Source organism: Andrographis paniculata, unplaced genomic scaffold (assembly GCF_009805555.1).
Source record: "Andrographis paniculata isolate CXL003 unplaced genomic scaffold, ASM980555v1 Contig17END, whole genome shotgun sequence".
Lineage (NCBI taxonomy): Eukaryota > Viridiplantae > Streptophyta > Magnoliopsida > Lamiales > Acanthaceae > Andrographis > Andrographis paniculata.
This window is the reverse complement of record NW_026137457.1, coordinates 1,165,729-1,193,720: the sequence shown is the minus strand read 5'-3', so window position 1 is coordinate 1,193,720 and position 27,992 is coordinate 1,165,729. Positions and strand designations below refer to the sequence as shown.

The following is a 27,992-nucleotide window of genomic DNA, read 5'->3' as shown; positions in this document are numbered from 1 at the left end:
ATATATATATGAGTTGCCAGCAAGATTCTCCCCTCGTGATCCATCCAATTAGATACAACTCAAATCATCAGATCATGTATATATAGCTCTTTATGAATAATTAATTTAATCCTGATCACTAACTCTAGCTAGGGCATGCAAGCCACACAGAATATCAAGAACTAATTTTGATCATATATATCTTAAATAATTTAAATATGTAGCCAAGTGAAGAGCCATGACACAACACTGTTTGAATAAAGCCCATTAATTAGGACAGGGAAAGTGGGGGGAAAAAAAGTGTTGTGTTTGAAGGAATTGCACTTTAGATGGTAATATTTTCTGTGGTACAAAGTGATGAGTGCAAATATGAAATGTGGAACCACTAGCTAAACTTACCTTTAGTTTAATTACTTTCCTCCTTTATCGTTTAAATGTGTGCACATACATATATTATTATATTCTTATTCCATGGAATCCTTTTTTGGAAAGTTGGAAAAGTGTTGGAAATCTTGGTCTAGCAAGGCTGCTTTTCTCTACTTGTCCTTTATTTTGAAAATACCAATTAACCTGAGATTGGTAGTTTACTTTAATCAAATTACAAGAGATTTTGAGAGTTTCAAGATGACTTACAACACTATACATACAATACAACACAATGTGGAAAGCCCAAAACCAAACTATATTTTTTATACTATATATAAGGACTGTTGCAGTTGCAGTCCCATATATGCACCCAGCAGCTTATTCCCCTCTCCTCTCAAGAAACAGCTAGCCAGCCCAATAACAACCCCATCCATCCACCCATATAATTGTTCATCCATCTCAATTAATTAAGATCCATTTGCATGCATGTTTGATTAATAATAAGATAAACGAGGTTGTCCTTCATTTTGCATCTAGCGTGTCTAATCTCTCAACTGTATTGTATTGTATTTGTTGATATACCTTGAATTTAGGGATATGATTTGGATATTATGTATTATATCCTAGAGATATGATTTGGATATTAGATATTATATCATAGATTTAGATATATGATTTAGATATTATTGGCATAAATAGACATGTATTTCTATTGTAACAGGTTGCCATAAGGCCATGCCATACGGCCAAGCCATAAGGCCAGCCATGCGGCCTGAGCGGCTCAAATCCTATAATAAAATCCGCTCTCCCTTTTTATCCGTGGAGGTAGCCATGAACCACGTAAACCTATGTCTTCTTTACGTTTTCTTATTGTTATTCGATCATCAATCATAATCCGTCGTAACAGTGTTGTATACTGCATGTGAAAATTATTAAAATATATCATTATTGTTAGTATATATTATATAGCCCATTGCCCAAGTTCAATCCATCTAGTTCGCTGTGTTAAGGAAACTTTTTTTTGCATGTCCTTCATTTTGCATCACTCTCTATTGCTTCGTCCTGGCGGATTTCTTCATGTCCCAGCGCAGCAAAAACCAAGCGCTTGTATTTCGTTCCAGCTCTGAGTCAGAATAGCATGCATTTGTTGACTCTATTTCTAAGCTACTTTTGATTCGTTGATTTCTTTGTGATCTTGGGGCTCTTCGGTCATCTTTCGCTTTTCTCTATTGTGAGTGAGAGTGAAATCAAGATATCAAATAAGGAAGTAGAATTTGACTGGCAGAGGATACATGCATCGTCTTATAAGCTTCATTTGAGAAGTCTTGTAGACAAGATTTCATGCTTCACACGAGGAAACCTTATTGCACATAACTTGAAGTAGGCTTGGTTGAGCAAATAATCATGTGTTTTTTACTTATTTTTCAAACACTTGATTTCAACTTCAATGCTGAATGCTAGCTATTCAGTTATCACGTGTTTCTAGTCTGTCATTTGCGCATCTCCCAGTGTTTAATTAATTCAGCTCTGTAGATTGGGTTGCCAGTTAATTTAGTTGTTACTGTTTCGGTGAATGTTATTCACAGATAGTCCAATCAACAAATAAACTCTAATGGACAGACAAGATCTGATTTGACTCGAGTTCAATCAAACAAAAGGAAAACCGAAATGTTGATCTGATCTAGCTTGACTGATGACTTGCTAGCCGTGCAAGGTGAATAATCTTTTAGTTGATCCTCAAATATAACAAAATCGATCGGTTACAACAAACTAGTGAAATGAGTGAGATTTCATTTCTTTATGGAGAAAGTATGTTTGATAGAATGTAGTGGAGTGGCTGTTGAACCGTCGATGGAGTTGAGATAAGTGAGGTGAAAAATATAGTTGAGAATTTAGAAAGGGTGTGGATGCATGGTGAGAGGCTAGGAAATCTTGGTAGATTGTAGGAGATTTTCAAGGGCAAAAAATTTATGATTTACAACTTTGTAAATTTGATCTAAATCTGAATGAGTTGATGAGCCTGGGTTGGAACTCTTCGGATCGGATGTAGATCATTGGTGATGAAATTTGGAACTCTTCGGATCGGATGTAGATCATTGGTGATGAAATGACTTATTAATTTAGTGTGTTTTATTTTTCTGCGTTAAATTAAATTTATCTGAAAATATTTTGGCATTATTTTGTTGTTAGTGTTTGATTTTGAACGAATTTGGGGCCATGCGATCGCTTGCTAACCAGATTCCTTATTGATGTCGATCTTGGTGAATAATCTTGGACCATCATTATTTCTTTGTTGATTGTGATGAACAATTTTTTTCTTTCTGATTTTTGAATTACTCTCTCTCTCTCTCTCCTTAGCTTTGTGCAGGCCTGTTGGATTGACCAACTGACTCACTGGTAGACATGACATCGAAGTATTCACTGCAGTTGAGCCCATCAAGCCCAAATGCAAGCCGGGGTATCGCCATCGCCATCGCCATCGCCATCGCATCGAGCCGGTGAGCGTGTGGGTTCCACGGTCTCAGCTGCCTGGATGTGTAGGTCCCATGTCGGATTCATTTAGGGTTGGAAAGCAAACAAGCTTCCACCATCTTCAGTAAGAACCAACACAATCATGGTTAATTATGCACGACTCAAAAGTCCATTAGCAGCTACTGACCAATTTTACTCAAATTCCAAGCAATAGCGATACCAAACTGTGTTTCCGTAATTTTCGAATATTCTTTTGCCTTTCACAGGCCTGTTTAATTTCGTAGTTTAATTAATAGTAGTAACCGCGCAGCACAACAGTCCTCTTCCCTGCCACCATTTCTTTCCTTTCTCCCCTCTTGCTGTCTTTGCGTCCCCCATCGAAAATTTAATTTCGATCTTTAACTATCTCAGTTCCACATCCTAAGCCTTTCTCACACCGCCTGTTGTTTCTTTGATCCGGGCCTTCATTTTATTTTTATTTTTTGAATCAGATCATCATTCTCGCTCGTAATTTGATCAAGACTCCCTCTTTTTGCTTCCGCTGCTATCGAAATTCGAACCATTCGTGCAAGCAGACACTCATCTAATTGCCGATTATTCGTTTCTTTCTCGATTGTAAAGTTTTTATTCTTCGTATGATTGAGGATATGCTGGTGGTGGTGGCTGTGGTTTCATCTAAGTCTGCTTCATATGGTATGTATGTTCATTTCCACAATATCGCAGGCATCTATCTTGTATTTATACCGATCATTGATTTGTTGTCGGGTTTGCCGGAAATCTGCTGTTGGGTTTATGGTTGGTTTGTATCGTTCTCTGGAAAATCTGCTGCGTTTCTGGGTATTGTTGATTTTCACATATCTGGGACTTTTTCGTGTGTTTGTTGTTTGCAATGTCATTCACTAATCAGAGCTCTGATTTATTAGTCTCTTTAGTTGGATTTGTACTAATGAAATCTTTAGTGGATATTATTGAATGAGCATAGCATAGCACAACATTACATTTTCCTCATCTTCAGCCAGCCAGCCAGCCACAAGGCTTGGAATTTTCGTTTCTCTCGATTTATTGATGTGTTGTTCGATTATCTGGCCCTGGCCTGGCCTACGCTGTACAGATAGATACATTCTCGTTGGCTTGGGTTGGGTTCTTGAAGCTAACTTTGTTAGCTGAAACTGAAGCTCTACAGGGAATTAAAAAAACTCCCTTTCAATTGTTGTTTGTGGCTGTCGGTGTTTGTTGCTGTGGAGAATACAATTGGGCAGTCCGAATAATTGAGTGAGTTGAAAAATGGGTAGAGTGAGAGGAAAAGGGAAGAGGCAGCCACCTGTAGCAGTAGTAGCCATTGCTGCTGATGATGACACTGACAGTGCTGTAAATGTAATGGGCGAGGATGAGAAGCGAATGGCGAAGAGACGAGGGAGGCCGCAGAAGCCGTGTAAGGATGATGGTGATGAAGAAGGAGAAGGAGAAGATGAAGTTGCAAAGACTAAAGAGAAGAAGGAATCCGAGGAGGAGATTGGAAGCAAAAGTGGCAAGAGCCAGGGTGGCGCAGAGAATGGGAGGAAGAGGAAGAGGCAGAGGCAGTCCCAGGTAAAGGAAAATGTTGATCCTGAGGAGGAGGAGATTGAGACTGGTGTGGAAACAAGAAATGAGTCTGTAGAGTTGATGACGAGCGTTGGGTACAGACAAAATGGAAGCAGAAGAAAAAATAAGCCAAGACGAGCTGCGGAAGTTGGCGTCGAGTGCAAGTGAGTAATAAGGTGAGAGAGAGAGAGAGAGAGAGAGAGTGATTGTTGCTGTCTGCCTGTCTGTCTTTCCTTCCTTCCTTGGCATGGTTTTGGAAATAAAACTCTCATCTCATGTTATGTATTGTGATTGGGGATCGTTGAAGATGTTTGTTTGTTTGCTAAACAGTGTGTGGTTTAGATAGATAGATCATTCGTTGATGCATGCGTAGGCGTAGCTCACACAGTTCCAATTCCACTTCCAACTGTGTTCCCTCAAAAAGATTAGAGGGGGCAGGACTTATGATAGAGATAGATAGATAGATAGATGCAACGTCTAGTTTAGTGACAGATGAGAAAATACATTATTGATTTTCTGTTTTTTGTTTTTCCTTTTTTCCTCTTTCAATTCAAAAATTACTCTAAATTACTTTATTCACTAATAATACAGTATTCATATCTATAATAGATCAGACAGACGCATGTTACATATCCAACTAACAAGAATGATAGGGATGGGATAGCTAGGTTGTAAATTAGTGTTGCTTCAAATGGATGGATGGATGGGACAGAGTATAAGTTTTTTAATAAATCACAATTACCTAAAACGATTGATGACAATATAATAAAATCATCAACAAACACACACATGTTTTCAAATATAAAACATTATGTACAAAATGAGTATTTGTTAAATTACCTATTCTACTCATTTTTTTAGTATGATATATTCAATATTTGTTCTTGTCTACTAATATTTTATTAATTTGAAGAAATTAAATTATAGTCCACCTATCTCTTCAAAATATGTTGTTGTTTTCGTTCATCTTTTAACAATATGTTTATTTTCTTATTTAGTAAGAAAGTACATAATTTTTTATTTTATACTATAAAAAGAGAAAAAAAAAAAAAAAATACACGTACATTTAAAATTCGTGCCCAAATGTATAAAACATATTTTATTTGGAGATAATGGAAGTAGTATTTTAATAGTATTGTTGAGCTAAACATACATGTTATTGTTGTTGTAACATAAAAACAATTAAATAATTTTGGCATATTCAAGATTTTATATTTAAATCATTTTTAATAATTATCTTAATTTATTAGATATATACATATATATATATATATTCATATGAATGTAGAGGCAACAAGGAAGAATTTATTCATTGATCATGTTTTATGTATTTTCCATATATATTTGTTATCATCTGCCTAAAGGCTGAAGCGGACGAATCACTTTAAATGTCTGGAAATGTTGGCCCAAATAATAAACAAGAAAGCTATTTTGAATAATTTAATTTCGAGATGGCCACGAAATCCAAAAAATTCACAAAATTATCAAAGACACCTAAAAAGAATAGACTTTTTAGGTCAAGAAGTCAATTTAAACTAGTAGTATCACTCAAATCGGATTAGAAGCTCAAAAGTTAAAATCGAAGAGGTGAGAAGAAGCCCAAATGAGAAATAGTGGGAAAAAAAAAAAAACCAAAAAGAAGCCTAAAAAAGTCTTGAGGCTTCTTTACTTAGGGAATGATTTGAGAAGAATTGATAGATAGGCTTGGTTGATGTGATTTGATGGAGGTGATTTTATAAAGATAATTCATGAGAAGTTGATTGATAAAAGTCTTTATAATGAGAAATAATGTAGTGTTACATTATATTGGCAACTAAAAGGGTTGTTAATTCATGTAGTATATAATTAATAGCCTTCTTAATGGTGAATGTCATATGAAATTAATTATGACGAGGCTAATTAAAATTGACATAGTCATACATAGAAGAATTAATAGGAGGGTGATTTGCAATTGCAAGGAAGAAAAATGGCGTCCACAACTTCAAGGAATAGTTATTAATATGTGGGGTGGGGTGGGGTGGGGGTCAAAGTGAAGTCCGATCGAGTTGGGTGGCAAGAAATGAATGAATGAATGAAACGCACCCACCCACCCACCCCCAAATACTATACATCTCAAAAATGGCCTCCATCGATCGATCATGCACCCACCCTCTACTAAACAAATTAAGAAACTCTTGTGCAAAGTACAAACAAACACTACAAAACACAGCACTGAAATGCACCTCGCACTTTGGAAATGCATGCATGCGTATAACAATACAGTGATAAAGCTAGAGATATATATAATATATCTACACTCAATTATGAAAGAAATAAATTATAAAGATTCGAAAATTACATTATTATTCATAGAGACTTATAAATAGACATTATATACAAACTCGATACACTTAAAACTAATGGATAAAATCAAAATATAAAACAACTAAATCTAATATAAAACTAAATAACTAGAATATCTTAACAATTTATATATTGGGTTGGATTGGATTAGATTTCTAAACAAAGGGGATGGTAATCCGCACCAATTTTTCATATCAGCACTGCAAGCATCACACATTAATATTACACACAACACATGCTATGCATAACAAAGATATGTACTGTTTTTTAATAATAACAAATGTGCTGTATGTCATGTGCTAAAATCAACTGTTGTGTGTGTTATATGAGACTATAGCATGTGTTTCTAGTTCATGTGTTGTATTTGTATTATATTGACATATATAATGTATTGTCTGTAGTAATACGGTGTGTTGTCTGTAGTAATATTGTGTGCTGTTGAAACTATAACATGTATATTTTATTTATGTGCGGTAATTGTATTATATTATATTAATTTGATTGGATTGATTAAAAACAAATGAAATCAATTGAATTGAATAATGGTGATGGGAAAATACGAATTGGAGTTTTGTGTCCACACACATGGATGCTTGCTAGCTATCAACTAAGCTGCTGCTGCTGCTTTATAATGAGAAAGACGCACACACAGACAGACAGACAGACAGACATTGACGTATAGACAGACAGACAGACAGGCCCACCACCACTCTCCCGGCCCTCAATATTAATTAGTTGTGGAAATAAGTAAGATATAACAACAAACAAACAATGATTCGATTAAGTTATTATATGTTTAATAATTACTCGATCGATCGATCGAGGTAAATGAAAATTTTAAAGAAATGTAAGTAGTGATGCATGCCTAAGAAATTAAAGAGTAGTATTATACATTATTACTTACCAAAGTAGGAGTATTTATTATTATTATTATTATTATTGGCTAGTCGTGTCTCTCTCAGTACTGTCTCTCACCAATTTTATGATGAGTGAGTGTGAGTATGCATGCAACAGAAATGAAATTAAGTTTTGTTTGTTTAACGTTGGGAGCCATTTATTGGCCATGCATGGTAACGGTAGTATAACTCTAAATAAATCAATTAATTTTCACTCACCTTTAATACTTAGCATAATATAATATATAGTATAGCACTTAATATTATTGGGTTCCTTCGATTCTTCACTCCCAATAAAGTAGTAAAATAATTCCACAGCATATGCTTTAGGGTTTCGGAGCCGCACAATTTATTTATTATTCGACTCAATGACATTTTAATTCATTTGCCCCCATTCTTTATGATTGAACAGAGATTTACCAACAAAAACAAACAATACTAGTTTATAGTTTAACAAATTATGCCACTCTACATTTAGTTTTGTACATACATCTCCTCTCAGTTATTGACACACATTATGTATTTAATTTTTTTACTAAATATAGGATTTCATCGTTACATTGAAAAGCACAAACTTTAAAAATAAAAATAAAAATAAAAATTCCCAATTCTGTCTGAAGACGAGACGAGAGGCGGCAGTAGTGACCGTACAGGGCAAAAACACAAACCACAATTAGGGAGATTCACAATCATTGGTGATTATGCGAATATTGTTGCTGATTTGAATTCTTTCCTCACTTGCCATGTTTATAATAATAATTTTAAATAAAAAGAGGAAAGCTGTGGCAGGCAGGCAGGCAGGCATCTCTTTGATGCTCTCTCTCTCTCTCTCTCTCTCGCACGCAGTCTCCTCTCCTGAAAGGTAAATCCCAAGCTGGCTGGCAATATGATATGACCCGTTGTCAGGTCCTGCACTACACTTTAGACCTATTCACTCACACTCACACTCAGACTCAGACTCACACTCACCATCTCTGTAAGCGCGCACACAGTTGTTGTGGGGTGTGGGGTTATACGACGATTCACTGCAAACTCACTTTTCCTTTTAGTGCTTGTTTTTTTGCTTTTGCCACATATTCCAAATCTTGAAGAAAAGTTTTGAAATTGACACTCCTTTGATGAATTATTTCTCACCTTTTGCGCTTTGAGTTGAGTGCTGCTGCTGCCCTGCCCTGCCCTGTCAATAGGAGTTGGGTTTCAATGGTGGGTCCGCTCCGTTGTTGAGAGGAGGAGGAGGAGGATAATTATAATACCGTTGAAAGAACCATCTTTATCAACCTTACTTATTATACTGTCCGAATGTATGTAGTCGGTGCGCATATATTATACTCGTACCTCTATGGAGTGTTAATCAGTACCCACCCTAGTCACTGTCTGTGTTTAATATCCATATCCGCACAGGCATACCATAAACTTTGTTGTATATATACTAGTAATATCTATAGACAGTACTATTATTATACACTTCGAAAGAAAGAAAGAAAGAAATGGAGCTAGCTAGCCAGCCAGCCTTTTGTTTTATTGAAAAGTAAAAAACAGATTATACAAAATAGAAATTGGGTTGCAACAGCAGCAGTCTTGGTTCGCTTATTTCCCTTTTTATTCCTTTTGTGTCTCTAAAAGTGACTGTGGCTTCTTCCTGACTGACTCAGACTAACAGCAATGGATGGGCTCTGCTAGATAATCGGGAATGGAAAAGGGTTCATCCTCCTCCTCCTCCTCCTCCTCCTCTTCTTCTTCATCGGCTCCCGCCGGCGGGGCAGACTCTCTCAATGGATTGAAGTTTGGCCAGAAAGTCTACTTCGAGGGCGTCCTTTCTGGATTGCAGCCGCCCAAAACTGGCTCGCCTCCCAAGGCGGAGGCGGCGGCGGCGGCGGCGGCGGCGGCGGCTCCTCCGCCCTCTCCTGCCAAGAAAGGTCGAACAGGGTTGGTGCAAGCTGGGCACCCGCCCAGGTGTCAGGTGGAGGGCTGCAATGTAGATCTGAGCGATGCCAAGACTTACTATTCCAGGCACAAAGTTTGTGGTATGCACTCCAAGTCTCCAAAGGTCATTGTTGCCGGTCTCGAGCAAAGGTTTTGCCAGCAGTGCAGCAGGTCAGTCTGTATTCTCTTCTCAGTTTTCAGGAGCAAAATAACCAACCAAAAGCCTCTTCACTTCTTGCAAACACCAAACTAACACTAGTAGTAGCTAGCTGAGTGCTTTATTGGTATTGGATTTGGGCTGACTTTATTCTTTTGGTTATTTTGTGGTTGATGTCTGGTTGCTCACTTTAGGTGTTGTGCTCCAATTATATGTATATCAAGTGCCTGCCTTTGCCTTACCCTTGAGTTCTGCCGTCATTGGAGTTGTCTTGTCTGGATTCTTTAAGTAATTCATCCTGTTGGTTGGTTGGTTGGTTGGTTATTCTATTCTGATGCTGGGGAACTAGCACTTCCTTCCTTATTTATTAATTTATTTTTTTGAGATAATGAACGGCACCATCTTCTTGATAAGATGGCTTCTATTCAGTATGTTGCATTTTGGGGGTTCATGAGTTGGGCTATACAAATTTAATTAAGCCACTAAAAAAGTTGATTAAGGCCCTGCTTAAGGTATTATTCTGCATATACATATATATATATATATATTTAGATTATAAGAGGTTGAGAATGTTGTGTTGTCAATTTATATGTATTCAAGATAATCACGTTATCAAGTGAGTGATGCATTTTTATCGATTTAGATGGTGGGGTTTAAACACTACATAAAGTTTGGAAAAATGAAAGATTGTTTTTGGTGGATTGGGTTTGAGCGATTGATTAATTCCTTTGAGAAACTTGGTTATGATGATGGGTTCGGTCGGAACAAGAACAACTGCATAGGTCGAACATCTGTTCAATATAACATTCATAAAACATGCTTCTTTGTAGTGAGATGCATCTTATAAAGATGGTGAAATTTGTTACCACTTATGTATGTATACGTGCTTGCTAGCCTCTACAGACATTCTTGTTACAGTAGTTCTTGTTCCATGTTGTAATAATGGCTTCTAGATTAGCCTTCATCCAGGTTTCATCAACTGCCTGAATTTGACCAAGGAAAAAGGAGTTGCCGCAGACGCCTTGCTGGCCACAATGAGCGAAGGAGGAAGCCACCCCCGGGATCACTGTTACCACCTTACTGTGGTGGAAATATTTGTCCGCCCCTGTTCGGTTAGATTACAGAGGCTCCTACTCTTTTCCATGCTTTCAGGGGACTGACTTGACTCTCTTCACATCATTTACACTGAAAAACTGAGATCAGAATATGACATCTGTGGTTGCAGATAGCCATAGCAAAGGCAGGGGAAGCTTCATGATGGACTTCAGCGCTTACCCAACTCTTGGGGGAAGGGACTCATGGCCAAATACGGCAATATCTGGACGAGGCTTGGAGAACAAAAGTGCAATGTCGGGGAAGCCTCTGCTTGCCTGGCAGAGCGGCAGCTCACAAAACCATCTTATTCTGGACATTCATCATCAAGGTACGACAAGTAGGCCTCCTTACCCTGGCCCTGCCATGGTGGTACCTTCAGAAGAATGTTTCAGTGGAGTCTCGGACTCTGGCAGTGCTCTCTCTCTTCTGTCAAATCAGCAGCCCTGGGCTGCAAGAAGCCGCCCTCCCTCAGGTCTCGGGGGAAACCATTTCCCTTGCGGCAGCACCGGCGGCATGGCCTTTGCTCAAGCGTCCGGAGATGGCGCCGGCCACTTGGGCTACCCGTGGTGGGGCTCTAAGGGCAATCAAGCTGGCAACACTATGCACGAAGAAATCCCTTCTGAAATGGGGCTGGCGCAGTTTTCTCACCCCGGCAACGACCAATGCGCTGGGGAGCTGGGATTGGCTCAGCCGAGCGAGACAGTGCAATTCCATGAATTTGATCATTCGAGGGGCTACGATCCTTCCATCCACCAGCATCAGCATATGCACTGGTCTCATTGAGCTGACTACTATTCTCTGTTTGGGTGGATGCGTATGCCCGTCTGTCTTTGGTCTGTCTGTCCTAATGAGCTTATGAAGACCCGTGTGTGATTTCTTATTATCAATCATTTGACAATTGTGTGATTGTGGTTTGTACTCTTTGCGTGCGTGTCTTGAAACCTATTATCTGTCTGACGTTGGTCCTTGGTGAGTTAATTCTCTCATCTTCGTCTTCGTCTCTAATGCTGCTACTTGTGTTATGAATAACAAGCATGTATGCAGATTATCAATAGGTAGAGCTTGCATTGCATCGGTGCTATCAATGGATATGTAGTAGTAGTTAAGCTACAGGTAATTGGGAGGGGCATATATGGAATTATAAATTAATGCCCATTACTTGGAGGGTAAACCGGTGAGAATAGCAACTACTACATAACCGCTCATGCACAGGAGGAGTTCTTCTTCGTCTTCCCAGGCTCAAAACCACCTCTCTCCCTTTCTCTCTCTCTCTCTCTCTCTCTCTCCCTCCCTCTTCCGCAGTCACTCTTGAAGGTCATCAAACCCTGAATCGTCTCCCGTCGCTCAATATACTGAAGAGTAGTATGTAGGTGGTACGTAGACTCTCTACTGTTTGCCTGCCTGCGGGATCATCGGTTTCTTGAATGAGATTACTTTTTGTTCAGTGTTATTTTTTGTTTTTGCTGTCGAGCACGTTACTGTTTTGTACTCTTTATCTTATAACTAAACTCGTTGTGCAATCAGTGGGCATGTAGATGTATGATGTCGAATAGTTTTTCCTTCATTTGCACGGTCATCCATCGCGGCCGCCTTGAATGATCAATTTACAATGCTTTCGGTTAAAAATAAAGGGAAGTTTTGTTTTGTGATTGATTCGAATGAATGCTCTCATGTTATTATTATATTTGACTACTCGAGATCCAAGTATGTTGGAAATACTTTTCTTGATTTTCACATCTTTCAATATGCCAAGCTTCATCCAGTCCAACACTGTAGGATTAGCTTTTGCTTTGCTTACTCGAGATGTTTCTGTATTGTTTGCATGTCAAGGGGAGCATTGATCGTACGTTTGCTTCTTCACGAATCAAAGGAATATGGCTAAGCATTGGCATTGTTTCTATCCGATTGCGATTCTCCTCTGGGCTATCATGGGATTTCATGGTCTGGCAATCACTGTTGAATCAGATGGTAATAGGTTATATAGTCTCTATCCCACCTTCATTTCAAGACAGTTTTTATTGCGATTCAAGCCAAATATTGTTAATCACACTCCACAAAATACGGGCTATAATAAATAATGGAAGATTGTACAGTCCACCTATATTCTCGATGATTTGCCCTACCTAGTTCGTTACAAGTTCAAGAAAGTACTAATATCCCCTTCATAACATGCAGTTCAAGCTCTTCAGGATTTATACAGATCGCTGAAGAGTCCTCGGCAGCTCGAATTTTGGAAGGCAGAGGGTGGAGATCCTTGTGCAGAAGCCTGGATTGGAGTTCAATGCTCTGGATCTTCCGTAGTCCACATGTAATTCTGATATTGGAACTTCATCACATCACATGAACTAAATACAATACGGTAGGTGGAAAGAACTTATTTGTGTTTTCCTGTTTTTTCTTTTTTTTTTTTTTTTTCCAGCAAACTGCATAGGCTACGGCTCATGGGTAATCTCGGGTTTAAGCTCTCCAATCTGAGGAGTCTGAAGCATCTGTAAGAAACTTCAACCACGTTTTCTTGATCCGCTCCAACTTGTGTATTATTAACTTCAATTTCGTAAACTTCATTTCTGTCAGGGATGTGAGCTCTAATTACATTGAAGGCACAATTCCATACATTTTACCTCCCAATGTCACGTACCTGTAAGACTACTTCACTTGGGATTCTCATCCAACTTAAAATGCCTTTGCAGAAGCGCCTATTACCCTTCATGTTCAATCATTGCAGAAACTTGTCTGCAAACAAGTTCAGCGGAAGCGTCCCATACGTCATTGAGAACATGAAGCATCTCCGGCATCTGTAAGAAGATTCACACATCCATGCGATTTTGCTACTCTGTATGCCATTCTAATATAATGATCTGTACGCAGGAATCTGAGCCACAACTCGTTGTCGGGACCTCTGGGGGATGTGTTTGATGGCCTTTTGGATTTAAGAGAAATGTGCTGCTGCATTTTACTATCTTACTGAATCCCTCCCCATATTTCCATTTCTTGATGCTAAGAACTGCAATTTTCTATCACCAGGGATTTGTCATTCAACAACTTCACAGGAGATTTGCCTCCCTCATTCAGAAACTTAACCAGCCTCAAAGGATTGTGAGTTTGTTTCTTCTCATTTTTTCGACCAATCTACTAGAGTCTCAAATGCAACTGACATGAGCTCTTGCAGGTTCTTGCAGAACAATCAATTTACTGGATCAGTGATTTTCTTGGCCAATCTCACTCTATCAGACTTGTATGTGGTCTCTCTGGTCTACTCCAAGTAGACTTGTTGCATTTTGTCCCCCGACTGTTTATGCACTGACAGGCTCTGTTATTCAGGAACATCGAGGATAACCATTTCAGTGGTGTGCTTCCAGAAAAATTTCAAAATATACCCAATTTGAGGTAACCACCCAATTTTACTCCACAGGCTAGGCTTCTTTCTACATTCACATGCTGGTTGCTGATACCTCATTCCCCCTTTGTATTCAGGATATGGGGCAATCACTTTGACAGAGCAACAAACTCTCGACCATGGCGCTTTCCTGCTGGAACTCCGCCTAGAGTGCAAAGTACCCGCAGCCCACCAGCAGCAAATTTAAGTGCCTTTGAGAGCCATCCAGCTCAAATAATACTTCACAAAGATAAGAAGAAGTCACATGCCACAGGAATATTTCTAATGGTTGGCGGGCTAGCCGTGCTTGCAGCTTGTGCAGCTCTTTTTATTGTGATCCACAGAAGCCGCTCGCAGGGTGTAACACTTGGAAATTTGGGTAACAGTGGAGATTCAATGCCTTCTCTACACATGAGCACAGCCCAAGGTGAGATGCAATTACTGATCCTTTGAGCTGAAACTTTTGTTTGCTAGCCATTTTTCCTTCAGCTCTCTTTGCTTGTCCCCTCTCGAATTTTTGGTGCAGATTATACATCCATGCCAGCAATGCACAGCGCCCAGTCTTCACCATACAGTTCCTCTCCCATGATCACCCCCTCTCGACTGCCTCCAATTCAGACTAAAACAATACGGATGTCCCAGAAAAAAAGTTTTACCAAGAATAGAATGCCAATAGATGCCAAAATATATACCGTGGCAGAGCTTCAAATTGCTACAAATAGTTTTAGCGAAGAACATCTTATCGGTGAGGGATCCCTTGGTTCTGTTTACAGAGCAGAGTTTCCTGATGGCACGGTATTATCATATCATGACATGACACAAAATAAAAAGTTTTGTAATTCAAATACTGAAATAGCAAGGAGAGGAAGTCCTTGATAATATAATTTACTTTTGACAGGTCTTAGCCGTGAAGAACATTAGAACAGTACCGCTGTCCATCATTGAAGAGCAACAGTTTTTGGATGTGATCCGAAATGCATCGCGCTTGAGGCACCCTAACATCGTGACACTCCTTGGATACTGTACAGAGTACGGCCAGCACCTCATTGTGTACGAATTTATCAGGAAGTTGTCCCTCCATGAAGCTCTGCATTGCGTTACCTACAAGCCACTATCCTGGGGCTTACGCCTTCGGATTGCTCTTGGGGTGGCACGCGCATTGAAGTAAGTAGCATCCCATCCCATGTGTCTCAACTCAAGCTATCCATGTCTTCTTACAGAACAAAGCATACGGCGCCACATTAACTAGTTTCTGTCCATCCGGACCGTAGTATTCATTCCACTCATGCTCGCTTGTTATCTGCAAATTCAACAGTTACACGCACTCATCCGTGCCCCCCATTGCTCATAGCAACTTAAAGGCTTCCAATGTCTTGCTCGATGAAGAGCTCATGCCCCGTCTCTCTGATTGCGGCCTCGCTGTCTTGAGACCCCTTACTTCCAACAAGATCAAGCTCAAGGTACCCCTTTTTCAATGTCATTGTCATTGTAAATGGATTCCAATTCACCACTTATTACAATATCCCACTAGCAAGTAATCTCTTCTCCTCCGAGTTTACCTTACCAGGCTTCAGAAATGGCTATTGCTGATAGCGGATATATTGCGCCTGAACATGTTCAACCGGGGACTGAGAGCACCAAAGCAGATATCTATGCCTTTGGCGTGTTGCTTCTGGAGCTATTGACAGGGAGGATGCCCTTCGACAAGTATAGTCTCTACTACAACACAAACCCTCCTTTCTTTAATTTGCAATAGTACTCACACAGTGTTCCCAACCGTGCAGCTCAAGACCAAAACAAGAGCAATCCCTGGCAAGTTGGGCGTCAAGCAGGCTTCACGACACCACATCCTTACGGCAGATGGTTGATCCATCGCTTTCAAAAGCAATCTCCTCCAAGTCCCTTTCGCGCTATGCAGACATCGTGTCTCTCTGCATTCAGGTACTTAGGAAAACATCACCTGGCTGGCTAGGTTACACGTTCATCTCCTGGCCAATGTATAACTTTTTTATGTCATGCATCAGTCTGAGCAGGAATTTAGGCCACCCATGTCCAGTATTGTGGAATCCCTCATGAGTCTGCTGCAGAAACCAAATGCCCCCACTGGTGGCAAAGAAGCAGAACCTTTTGACAAATCTAACCAGTCGACCAGCAGCAGATTATTTGGCTCGCCAACTCTCAGCTACTACTCAGTTTAATCTTGCAGAGGGTAACTCTTCACTTGTACATACCATAGTGCTACTAGTACTCCTGTTACAGTATGAAACTTGCATACAGAGGAGTGGCAATTGTAACGGTATGATTTCAAATTTTCCCACAGATTAGAGACATTTTAATCTTTGAAACACAATCACTGAATTTTACATATGCAGTACTGTGCAGTTATTGTTCAACACTGCAAGAACTGTCCAATGGCAATGGTAGCAGGAACAAGTTTTATGCAGTGTAAACCATTTTTGTTGTTGTCACCTATGATGACCAGTGCAATAACTTATGCACCTAAGCCACTACTCAACAATGAATTAATCTCTCCAATAATATGGACAGGCCGACCATCAAACAATTTAGAAAGTGTTTCCTCACAAAGTTTCTTCAACTCCCTGGTTTTCACAAGGGCTGCTTCCTGCAAAAAATGAAATAATGCAGCGTTAAATATGAGAAACTATCCATCCACCCATCTTCCAAGACAAGTTGCACCACAACTTGGAGAGTTTCTTATAAAATGACTTACTTGTTTTGGCCAGGAGGATGACAGTGAATTTTGCAACTCCAGTCGTTTGTTATAAAGGTCCTTTAACCCTTCCTTCAGCTTGGTCTCATGATGTTTCTTTTCTTCCAAAGTACTCACCAAACGATCCAAAAATCTGAAATTCAGAAAAGTTAAAGAAAAGATTTTCTTAGAGACGGCATTTAGTATCCTCCACAGAAGAAAAGAATGGGACATCATAAAGAAACTGAAAAGGTCTGTGCTAAAAAATATCAATATGAGGGCATGGCATGAGTGCACAAAGAATAAAAAACAGCACATCGGAGATTATACTCTAGCATTAAAAAGACATAAGTTAAAAAAGAAATTCGGAAAAATATGGTTATCGATGGAATTTCTATTTACAAAATAACCTTGGTAAGAAGGAACACTATAATGTATCCAAACAGGTGTGATTTTAATTCAGATGAACATGAATCATACAAATTAATTTCGTATCTTGGTCAAGAATGAAGAACACTGGAGTGAGCTATATCTTTTACCTCAGATAACAAATAGACACCTTGCAACCTACTTATCTCAAACATTGTACAAAAGAGAACCAAAGCACAAGATTAATCATACCTTCTGGAGTTGAGTAGCAAAATCAAGTCTCGGGTTTTCCTATTTGTCAGTAATGAAATAGCCAGAGAGATGTCGGACAACATTGACTGAATAGAATCGGGAGTGTATTGCTGTAGCACAAATGGAGCTACTGCTTGGATTTGATGTTGCAGAGATAAGGTTTCACCATTTGTTAATTCAAGCAATCTCTGGTTCAGGAATGCTTTTGCCTGAAAGTAGTATTTTATATCAAAGAAGAATCATATGGATACAAGACAAAAAAAAAAGGTGTCACTAGGTTAAAAAGAATAAAAGGCAGCAATGTCCATGAGAAGATAGAAACTTCAAATAGATATATTTCAATGTGATAAAACAATGGAGAAAGAGAATTTGAACCTCAAATAAATCATCAAGAATCTTAGTTCGGTACTCTGTCTCCAATAGCTGACTCCTGTCATGGCCACTTCCTGTTTCTTCATTTTTATAATAATGCTGGGTTGAATCAGAATCTGTGATCGTACTAGATAACCTGGTGTCATCAGGTTCAGTAACATGTGGATTCTCAACAGTTACATCCCAAGTAATCTTATGAGTCTCAATGCCATTTTTATGTGGAGAATCTAGAGAAATATCACTAGCATTAACAATTTCAAATGGACCCCCTAATCCATTGCCATTCTCTTCTGTTTCCACAGTACCAATATCCCAATCAATCTGAGAGCTCTCCAAAGTAATATCCCAGTCAATACTGTCGGTTGTAGTTTCTCCACCCTCTGCTGTGGGCACAGGCTCAGGGCAATCTTGAGAACTAATAGCAAATACTTCAGGACTAGCAGAAACAGTAATAGATGGGGGATTTTGGCGAACATAAATCAAGTTTGGCAACACAGGACCATGAATTTTCTGAGAAAAAAAGAAAAGAAAAGAAAATCATAGGAAAAGACAGACATGAGACTATTAGTAATTCATCCAGTTCTTGCCAGATTCCAGTGATGGTAAATCAACTTAAAAGAATACTTACATCTTTCTCTGTATGAACGTCTTTCACGAACATTGAATAGAAACCAATGGTCATTGAAACTGAGTCACTATTCAATACTTCTAAAATCCTACTAAAAGTGACTGGAAGTAATGTCGTGGCTGTTTCTAACAACTCTGACCTGACATTGACACCCTGCCGCAACCAGAGAGTCGAATTATAAATCTCTAGGACAATGATTAGTGCAAATAATATCAGCCCAAAAAATATTATTAATAGGAATAAGGGAAAACCTGCAACCCTAGCTCCTGGCATGCCTCTGCATACTTTGCAGCTGAAAGTGCAGCATTTCGTTTTGTATCAGCTTCTTTCCGATCTAATTCAGCAAGCTGCTGTTGACACTTTTGAACTTGCTTCTTCAGATAAGGGCTGTAGAATGAATAAAAAAAAGGATCAGTAGTACGAAAAGATGAATAATATGTTCCTCAGGCTTTTGAGGCATTTTATTTTTTTATGTAATTTTCTTACATTTCATAGATCACATTTTGGGTCATTATTTGAGCAGCCTCACCAAGAAAAATATGATCTTTCTCATATGCCCGCACTATTGTCTCCCAATCACCCTGCCAAGATTTAGAATATTGGTTACAGCACATGAAAAGGATATTAAGGACAAAGAAAATCAGCAAAGCAATCATTCTTGAAGGTTAAAAAGCTACACGAATTTGGATATCTTACAGCAGCACCTGAAAGCCGACCAAAAATGTTTCGGCTTTCCGGAGTTGATTTTAAGAGAATTTCCAGTATCTTTTTGGCTTCCAAGTAGCCAATCCCTGATAAATTACAACAGCAAGAACTACAGTAAGAGATTGGAACAGAAGTAATTCCTCATTTAAACAACAATGTTAAAAAATATCAAAACCTACGCATTTCTTGCTGACTCCCATATTTGCTAAAGAATATCCTAGCTCTCCAATGCTAAGTTTCAACCCATAGGAATAACACGTAGTAATCTCAGATAAAGTTTAGAGCAGTCCAAAATATATTATACTCATGACTACCAAAATATTGTATTAATAAAATTTCGTACTAAACAATCACGATCTTGTATAACGCATTTGTTAAAATTTTACATCACAGCCCTAAATAATCAACGCTCCCTACAATCAACAAGAATATCGCTGATACGCAATAAAAGGTGGGTGAAGAAAGAATATACGGATATCAACTAAACCATATGAAAAATGATTACTTTCTATCAAAACTGATGAGTTTAGATTGAATGCACAGTATGAGATAAAAAAAACCTTCAGGGTCGAGGGTTTGGAAAAACGGATCAATGTCTTTTGGCAGCGAAGTAAATGACGACGAAATCTTCGACCTCACAGCCACCATTCGCTTCCTCCAATCCATAGGAATCCTCCTTCGATCAACAAGCCATTCTTCAATTAACCAAGGCATCAGTAGAAAAAAGAAAAGGTCCAAATTTCAACCATAAAACGCAAGTTGAAATTAGTTGCACCCAAACAGAAGAGCTTACCTCCGAGACGACCGGATGCGATGTCGATCGGCAGGTTCCGAACATCATCTTGATTCTGCATCTTCTTTCCACCGAGAAATTGGATTTCAGCAGCAGTCATTGAAGAAGATCAACCTCTGCAATTTATGTCGCGCAATATGTCTCAATTTTTCGAGCCCCTTTTAAAATATGGGCTGAAAATTCCCATAGACGGATCAAATTGGGCTTTAGAAATAGTGCCCGATTGAACATGGCCGATGTAAATGATTTGGGCTTAATATATTATTGTATAATAGGTTCACACTTCTAAGCCCAACGTAGCCCAAATATTTATCGGTGTTCCGACTTCCTGACTTCTGACCATCTCCATCGCCTTTTCATCTGTAGCTCACTCACGCGAACGAGATCAAGCAAAGATCGGTGGATTCCTGCATCGGGTGAGCCGCGTCTCTCTATCCGATGTCTCAGATCCATATGATAAATTATATACACTGTTATGGATAAATAAGCTTGAGGATTTTAGCTTTTCAATATAGATCGTTTAATTCTAGGGTTTTAAGAGAAAGTACTGCGGGTTGTGTGAAGAAAGGCTTGTTGTTGGAAATTTTGACTTGACTTGCTATGAAGATGGTTTAGTTGGTACTGTATATCATTCATGTAGTCTACGCCTTTCATTTTTGCGGCGTTCGATCGAGTGTCGTGCCCTTTTTGGTTGGACATAGGAGGAGGTCAAGTGATCCTTTTATGCTTTTGAATGATCTATCCCGACACTTTTGTTACTTGTTTTTGCTAAAACTGTAGATGTAAATCAACGGACTATTGCCCAATTGTCTAAACTGCACTGAAATTGTTAATTATCACTGTTAGGCTTATGCTGTCTTTGAAATTTCTCTGTGCCCTCCATTTTATTTGAGCTTCTTTCAGTTTTCTCGGTATAGTAAGTTTTTGCTTTTTGTTGTTTTTTAGGGTATGTTTGGTTCAATTGAGGGTTGGAAAAATTAAAATTTTAGTGTGTTTGGTTCAAATGTAGGGGAAGGGAGGAATTTTAATGGAAGGGAGTGAAAATTAAATTGTAATGATAATAGGTATTGAATAATTCTTTATTTTCTCCTTGTAAAGTTTTCTCACTTGAGGTTGTGGGGAAATCATGTGGTAATTACTGAGACAATCTCATAATCATCACTCCTGCATACTTGTCCGTGCGTTAATTTTTTTAAAGTTGCTTTGCATCTTGGCTCATGGTGTCTTTTGAAACACAATGCCTGAAGTTCTAAATCTGTTTCTTATATGAAATTTAGATATTTTCCTTGCTTTAGTTTGTAGAATCAAGTTAGTGGGAAGATCACACGAGTAGCTAATTCACTAAATGACATAGCTCCAAACTCCTGCTCTTTCAAACCAGTGTCTAAGAATATTTTGTGGTTGACTAAAAATTCTTGGCACTGTCAATGACAGTAACTTAATTATAATTGATCCGTATTTTCTTATTATTGATGCTTCATCTGAACCAGCATTTCTGTATTTATTGAAAGGAAGTTAGAATGAATCCTGAGGAACTTAGGCACTTTGAAGATGAAGAGAGTGGTACAATGAAAACTATAAAAGGGGCAACCACAGGACTTGCTGCTGGTACTATTTGGGGCACGATTGTTGCTACCTGGAATGATGTACCGCGTGTTGAGAGGAGAGTGGCACTTCCTGGTTTGATCCGAACGCTGAAGATGATGGGTAGCTATGGAGTGACATTTGCTGCAATAGGTGGAGTCTACATTGGCGTAGAGCAGGTGGTGCAGAAGTATAGGATGAAAAGAGACTTTGTTAATGGAGCTGTTGGCGGATTTGTTGCTGGTGCTTCTGTTTTAGGATTCAAAGGTGAACTTATCTCCTTTCTTGTTTTAATTTCACTAAGAATAATTCATGATGTGAATGTTCAATATGGAATGTCAATGGGCACTTTGGTTTTGTGGCTTGTGCACGTAATTCATATGAATTGCTGTCATTAATTCATTCATATTTGAGACAGTTGAGGCGTATTCTTCTTCTTCTTCTTCTTCTTATTCTTCATTCATATTTGGTATCGAGTATGATCATATTGTGGAATTGACCTAAGAACATGTAACTTGTGCAGGGAGGAGCATTCCAACTGCACTCTCTGCCGGGGCCGCACTCGCCTTCACATCTTCAGTCATTGATATTGGAGGCCAGACCACAAGAGTGGACAATGGCAAGGAATACTACGCATACACGGTCAAGAAAAGGCCCAGCAGCGTGAATTGAGCTGAGCTATCCTAAGCCTCACATCTTGTGCCATTCTATTCCGAAACATGTAATGTGCTGCTTGCGGGATCCGTCGCGACTTTGCTTGCTGTGCCATTGTCAAAGCTGAACAAATGGTTTAATAAATTTTTGTGGGATTCCCGGCGGATGGATGTTACCTGATAATCATGTTTGATTTGTCGTTGGTTTTCTGTTTTAATGTAATGGGAATGGCAGTGAGAGACATCCTTTGTTGTTAACTTGTAAAGTTGAAAGAATGAGCTGGAATTATGAGGAATTCTTGGGAAATTTTAATATACTAGTAGCAGATAAGATGCACGCACACTCGCCCATCAATATCCAGCCTTACTCATGGTGCTCTGCCCAATCTCCAAATCAATATCGAAGCCACGTGGCGGAAGCCCATTGGGCCAAGTAAATTTCATAGGTGCCAGGCGAGCTCAGCACAGCACAGCACAACATGTTGATTGATTAACGTAAAAGTTCCATTCCATAATCTTCTGCTGGAGCGGCGTGAGAGATCAGGTGGTGGTGGTGTATGGCGGGGATGGCTTGCTGTTGCGCTTGCCCCTCTTCTGCTTCTGCTTCTGCCCTGCCCTCTCGGACTCGGAGGTACGTACGTTTACAAAAACAAAATGCAACGCAACTTCAGCTTCACTCTATCCACCGAAGTTCTACTACTGTCGATGTCGCTGTGAATAAAATTGTAATTTGTTCTTTTCTTTTCCTCTTTGATTTCGAAAATCTGCTTAGGGTTTTGGTTTATCCAGGAGCATAGCGTATTGATTGATGTGATTCAAAATTTTCGCGTACATACCATTTATTATAGTCGACAACAAGATTCGTAGTAGTTATTTTCTTCAGCTGGTTCGGAATTGGTTGTTCTAGGCAGGAGGAGTGTTCAGAAATTGGCTGTTTCTTTTGTCTCGTAGTTAACAGAATTGCATCGCATACACCTATCCCTATGCTCAAGTCATTGATAAAAGTAACTGCTTTGTGGTTTTTTACTTCCGTGGGATTGCAGCTGTTTCATTCATTAGTTGATGAAACCTAATTAAACAACACACACTGACCTGTAGTTGCACTCACTCGCTCGCTCGCTCACATTCATGTCATTAAGATATTAGAGGTATGTGATTTCAGCAATCTGGCAGCACCTTGGTTGGTAGTGGGGACTTACCAAGGAAGAACCCTGACACTGGCAGGTAGACAGCAATCAAACAGGAGAAGGGGGAGGAGTTGTCTTGTGGTAAAAGCAGAGGTGAGTTTCGTGAACTCTGAAGACGCGAAGAAACTCGTTGCTGCCGAGGGATACTCAATCTTGGATGTTCGTGACAGAACTCAGTTCGAGAGAGCTCATATAAAGGACTGCTATCATGTCCCATTATTTATCGAAAACAAAGACAATGATTTGGGTATGTTTTTGTTCATTGCTTTTCATTGCAATGCATTTGGAATTGGTTTCTCAACTGACCATTAGCAGTTTATATACAATATGCACACACCAAACAGGGACCATTGTAAAGAGAACCCTCCACAACAACTTTTCGGGTTTATTCTTTGGCTTGCCTTTCACTAAACCCAACCCGGATTTCGTTCAAAGTGTTAAGAGCCAGTTTTCACCTGGAAGCAAGCTGCTACTTGTTTGCCAGGAGGGACTCAGGTAGCCACTAGCTACCTTTCCATTTACTTGTTCTTAGCTTCTCTCATTCATGCAGCCAATGCATCTAAAATATAATATGTGATTCTTGGTATCCGACTTCAGGTCAGTTGCTGCGGCAGATAAATTAGATTCAGCTGGTTTTCAGAAGATAGTGTGCATTACATCGGGGCTCCAAAGCGTACCGCCTGGTCATCATCTGTCTCTAAGAATTCCCAATCCTAGTGTTGTTTCTGAAATGCTTTAGGCATATTAAGAACATGCTTTTAACTGCAGGTACTTTCAATTCTGTTGGATCGACTGAGCTCAAGGATGCTGGAAAAGCAGGCTTAATTACAGTGCAAGGAAAAATTTCTGCTGTGTTAGGGACTGTCCTCATCTGTAAGTCATACAAAGGCAGTAGTAATACATTTATTTCCACACCCCCCCCCCCCCTGCATCTACTACACTCTTAGCTTCTAATCGAAGGAATGATGATTTTCCAGGTGCACTTCTGTTCGTCACATTCTTCCCCGATCAAGCAGAAAAGCTCCTTGAGCTCGCCCCTACACGCTAGCTTTCCACAGAGTTAAACATTCAGATGAGAAGAGGGAGAGGGAGAGACAGAGACAGACACAGACACAGAGAATTATTATCTCCTTCAAAACAGTAGAGTATTATTTGGAACTAAATCATCAATTTGCTAAGGGAGTGGAAATATCACAGCTTGGTAAAGTGCAATTTACTTCTTCTTTAATTCTTCTAATAAATCGCATATGTGAAGCCCACTCCAGGATCAAACATCCAGCAGACAAAAATGGCAAGGAACTTGAAAATCAGCAAGGCACATTTATTCGCCCTGGAGGCAGTAAAGCTGTCGGATGGCTCCTGATGCTGCCCATTCATGAAAACAACAGTTTTACTAACTAGCTAATACTAATGGATAATTATCAACACCAAATATGATGATGATGATGAGGTAGGTAGCATTGAGGGTGAGGGCATCACCGTATAACCAGTCTTTAAAGCATGCATGCAGAGAAGCTGAGAGTTCGCGTTTCCGGGGCTCTTCCAGTGACACCTCCCTCATAATCTGCTTAACTCCGTTCAACCGCGTGCTCTGAAAAATGAAGAATAAAATGTATTGTCAGTCCCACCCCACCCCCACCACCTGAGTTCAGGAATAACCCAACCCAACCCAACTGAACATACATTTTCCTCCAGCGCCGCGCGGTAGGCATCGGGTAGAGAGAAAGGATTATCTTTGGTAGAACCAGCTTCCTCACTTCCAGACCAGTTTGGAATCTGATGAGAGATTTGTATGTTAGCTTGTGCCAGAAATTTTAAACATCAATTAATGTGTCGACCGCTCTGATCTCAACAAGATTTGAAGAAGGTAAATACATTATACGAACAGCCAGCCCAAATAGAGTTCTCACCACAAAATTGGTGAACTGATCTGGATGCAGGCGTGCAGCAGTTTCGGCTTGAACATCGGACATACCAGCGGGATGAGACAGTGAGTCGTGGTGGTCGACTACTCCAAGCGCCACCGGTTCATCCCACCTATTGATGTGAGGGTCAACCCCAGCTTGACTCATGTGCTCCTCAAGTTGGGAGTAGAATGTATTATATGGAGCCACCTGCATGCCAAGGCGAGGTATCATCGTTCGAAAAAGAGACACCAAGTTGCAATGACAACCTAGCTTAGAAGTGTAGTGTATACACAAACTACAATGGGACTAATTAACCTGCAACTTATGGTTATCGCCAACAATAAGAGGTCGGTGATTAACTCCCAAGAAGAATAAACACTCGCGGCAATTTGCTATGCAGATTCGCTTGGCTGCCGTAATCAGATGAACGCGTTCGCAATGTTCGAATCTAACAGCCTGTGCAACAAAAAAAAACATCAGCAATATGTGACTCTAGTTTTTAACTTAAAGGCGGGAACATCTGAAGTGCAAAATAGGAGTTTTGCTTGCATGCATGCTTTAACAACCAACGTAGCTAGCTAGCTACCTTTCCAACGGCCCCAAGCACAATAGTTGCATCAGAGCATCCGTAGACCGTTGCATATTTCAGCGGCGCCAAAATGTAGATCACGGATTCATGACAGTTTACAACCTGAAAGGTGGTGTCATTTTCACACAATACAAGTGGACCACAGCTGAGAATATAATGTTGTTCACCTTTACAGATGTGCCCTTAAGATCAGAGGCTTGCTTTACACAATATGATTTGGAGATCCCCTCGATAAAACTCGGACCTCTGAGAGAGCTCGGTGGCTCCGTCGCAACATCCTGGTCAGGAGAAGCAGCCGCGGCATTTTCTTTAGATGAAACTCTATCGGAAATATGTTCCAGGGCGGAGGATATATTTTGGGTGAGCCATTCGAGAACTTGTGATGCAGGAACCCAAACCGCAGGCTTATCAGGATCTGTATTTGTGGAAAATGGGGTGTTCTGGCTCAATGGGATTCTCTCGGATCCCTTTTCCCCACAATACATCAAAAAACCAAGATGTTCGAATGCATCCATGGACACAACCTGGAAGAAATTAAGATACGCCATATTTAATTGACCTTACTGATGAATTAAATTAAATATGTAAGAAAACAGAACCACATACCAGAGATTGATCATCATCACCTTCTGCATCAGTGGAGTCAGACAAGAGGGAAACCATAGTACTCAGTTGTTTCTGCAAATAGGATAGCTGATGAGCCTCTTCATCAGCTTGAGATGGCATAAACCGACGGCTGTTTGCCAACTGCAAATTCATCGGATCGTGCTTCTATTAATTACTTATATACTGGGACTCATAAAATCAATTAATTGTATAAAGATGTATTACTAATTGGCAACACTCACTAGAGAAGTCTAGTTTTGGTTTTGCTAGATAAATCTGCAGCTGATTTGCATTCTGTATATCTCTTCAGCATGTTTATCTTAAGCAATACAGTAAAAATTAGAGATTATCGAACACATACGATCCCTCCTCTCCCATAACCAGTTCAATCTTGGTCCAGATCATCATGCATATACTATTAACAACAGCAAATATTTTGAAGAATCAACGAATATATTTGAATTACGTGAAACAGCCACACTTTATTAGGGCTATAATGATTCATACATTCACAACACAAGCAGTTAAATAGAAAGAATTAATTAATCAAAGGAATATTGTAATTTAGAATTGGAATGATGGATCACCTGTGATGGCGGAAGCGAAGATAAAAGACCATCGAAAGCGGAGGTAGATGGCCAGACATCACCAATGGCGGCAGAATCCTTGTGCCCTCTGGGGAGCAATCTCTTGTAACTCTGTATACACAAGAAAAGGAGCAAATCAAACACATTAACCCCAATTTCGTCCATCTCTTTGTCCTTGTCATTCACCAAAGGATCGGAATCATCATGGAGGACAGAGGATATGGTCTCGATCACAAGACGCGAGTGCTCGATCGGTATTTGAAGGACGCCGGAGAGAGCGTCCGCGTTCACTCGACGGTCGCAGGTGGACGACGAGAGGAGAGCCGGTTTCAGATTGGACAGTGTCTGCGTCCCGTCGTTGAATATGAGCTTCGAGATTGGGAGAAGGCCGTGCTCGAAGGCCTCCCGGCGGGGGTGCAGATAGAAAGTGCCGCCGGGAGTGGACGGGGGGGAGTCTGACGACATTATTATTACGTCAAGATCATGGAACAAGAAACAATAGATCAAAAGAAATGATCAATTCATTAAGGTTGTTGCGATTCTATTTTTTGTTTGCTAGAACTGAACTCTCTCTACCAATTCAATATTCATGATCAGATCTACGTCGTTTTGGCAGTTAATAAATCTGTCAACATGCAATGCAATGCAAGCAAACCAAATATAGTAGAGAAGAAATGCAATAATAATAATAATAATAATGATAATGCATGGCATGGCAGGCATGAGTATGAAATGATCATCCAAAAATTATTACAATGAGTTTTCCTGAGATAAGAAACCTGGACTGGCCCAAATTAAATTGATCTGGATTGGATGCAGCCCAGCCCAGCCCACAATTCCATCATGATTTACATCACAGTAC

At 39.7% G+C, this 27,992-nt stretch overlaps 7 protein-coding genes across 10 annotated transcripts; 5 read left to right on the top strand and 2 right to left on the bottom strand.

Annotated features, from left to right (window-relative positions):
* Window positions 1-3,001: 3,001 nt before the first annotated feature.
* Window positions 3,002-4,704, top strand: LOC127265839 (uncharacterized). Its single transcript, XM_051295853.1, has 2 exons — window positions 3,002-3,510; window positions 3,929-4,704. The coding sequence occupies exon 2, from the start codon at window positions 4,102-4,104 to the stop codon at window positions 4,564-4,566; it is 465 nt and encodes a 154-aa protein (XP_051151810.1). The 5' UTR covers window positions 3,002-3,510; window positions 3,929-4,101; the 3' UTR covers window positions 4,567-4,704.
* A 4,340-nt stretch (window positions 4,705-9,044) lies between these two features.
* Window positions 9,045-11,808, top strand: LOC127264782 (squamosa promoter-binding-like protein 17). Its single transcript, XM_051294316.1, has 3 exons — window positions 9,045-9,731; window positions 10,687-10,829; window positions 10,943-11,808. Exons 1-3 carry the CDS (start codon window positions 9,328-9,330, stop codon window positions 11,593-11,595), a joined length of 1,200 nt encoding a protein of 399 aa, XP_051150273.1. The 5' UTR covers window positions 9,045-9,327; the 3' UTR covers window positions 11,596-11,808.
* A 127-nt stretch (window positions 11,809-11,935) lies between these two features.
* Window positions 11,936-16,402, top strand: LOC127264751 (protein STRUBBELIG-RECEPTOR FAMILY 2). The gene is made up of 17 exons (XM_051294261.1): window positions 11,936-12,185; window positions 12,643-12,780; window positions 12,988-13,120; window positions 13,232-13,303; window positions 13,387-13,452; window positions 13,538-13,609; window positions 13,681-13,752; window positions 13,837-13,908; window positions 13,982-14,047; window positions 14,134-14,199; window positions 14,287-14,615; window positions 14,715-14,983; window positions 15,087-15,352; window positions 15,504-15,648; window positions 15,756-15,895; window positions 15,973-16,129; window positions 16,213-16,402. Exons 2-17 carry the CDS (start codon window positions 12,687-12,689, stop codon window positions 16,384-16,386), a joined length of 2,193 nt encoding a protein of 730 aa, XP_051150218.1. The 5' UTR covers window positions 11,936-12,185; window positions 12,643-12,686; the 3' UTR covers window positions 16,387-16,402.
* Window positions 16,403-16,509: 107 nt separating this feature from the next.
* LOC127264759 (CDK5RAP3-like protein) lies at window positions 16,510-20,173 on the bottom strand. Of its 2 annotated transcripts, none has more exons than XM_051294273.1 (10): window positions 20,018-20,173; window positions 19,785-19,919; window positions 19,216-19,310; window positions 19,006-19,100; window positions 18,771-18,906; window positions 18,520-18,672; window positions 17,895-18,401; window positions 17,520-17,728; window positions 16,920-17,052; window positions 16,510-16,811 (listed from the first exon to the last, which is right to left on the bottom strand). In XM_051294273.1, the coding sequence occupies exons 1-10, from the start codon at window positions 20,115-20,117 to the stop codon at window positions 16,680-16,682; spliced, it is 1,695 nt and encodes a 564-aa protein (XP_051150230.1). In that variant the 5' UTR covers window positions 20,118-20,173; the 3' UTR covers window positions 16,510-16,679. The 2 variants fall into 2 exon arrangements, with proteins under 2 accessions (XP_051150230.1, XP_051150238.1); XM_051294281.1 differs by having other exon boundaries at window positions 19,785-19,900; window positions 20,018-20,142.
* Window positions 20,174-20,320: 147 nt separating this feature from the next.
* On the top strand, window positions 20,321-22,569 carry LOC127264796 (outer envelope pore protein 16-3, chloroplastic/mitochondrial). 3 transcript variants are annotated; one of them, XM_051294340.1, is made up of 3 exons: window positions 20,321-20,433; window positions 21,529-21,868; window positions 22,125-22,569. In XM_051294340.1, the coding sequence occupies exons 2-3, from the start codon at window positions 21,538-21,540 to the stop codon at window positions 22,271-22,273; spliced, it is 480 nt and encodes a 159-aa protein (XP_051150297.1). In that variant the 5' UTR covers window positions 20,321-20,433; window positions 21,529-21,537; the 3' UTR covers window positions 22,274-22,569. The 3 variants fall into 3 exon arrangements, with proteins under 3 accessions (XP_051150297.1, XP_051150302.1, XP_051150307.1); XM_051294345.1 differs by having other exon boundaries at window positions 20,336-20,433; window positions 21,533-21,868; XM_051294350.1 differs by having other exon boundaries at window positions 20,380-20,433; window positions 21,537-21,868.
* A 150-nt stretch (window positions 22,570-22,719) lies between these two features.
* LOC127264790 (rhodanese-like domain-containing protein 9, chloroplastic) lies at window positions 22,720-24,669 on the top strand. The gene is made up of 6 exons (XM_051294328.1): window positions 22,720-22,885; window positions 23,417-23,688; window positions 23,786-23,936; window positions 24,039-24,124; window positions 24,210-24,314; window positions 24,419-24,669. Exons 1-6 carry the CDS (start codon window positions 22,812-22,814, stop codon window positions 24,487-24,489), a joined length of 759 nt encoding a protein of 252 aa, XP_051150285.1. The 5' UTR covers window positions 22,720-22,811; the 3' UTR covers window positions 24,490-24,669.
* Window positions 24,670-24,834: 165 nt separating this feature from the next.
* On the bottom strand, window positions 24,835-27,595 carry LOC127264444 (uncharacterized). The gene is made up of 8 exons (XM_051293981.1): window positions 27,131-27,595; window positions 26,544-26,684; window positions 26,105-26,461; window positions 25,935-26,039; window positions 25,664-25,804; window positions 25,328-25,555; window positions 25,125-25,217; window positions 24,835-25,032 (listed from the first exon to the last, which is right to left on the bottom strand). Exons 1-8 carry the CDS (start codon window positions 27,593-27,595, stop codon window positions 24,835-24,837), a joined length of 1,728 nt encoding a protein of 575 aa, XP_051149938.1.
* Between the last annotated feature and the right edge of the window lie 397 nt (window positions 27,596-27,992).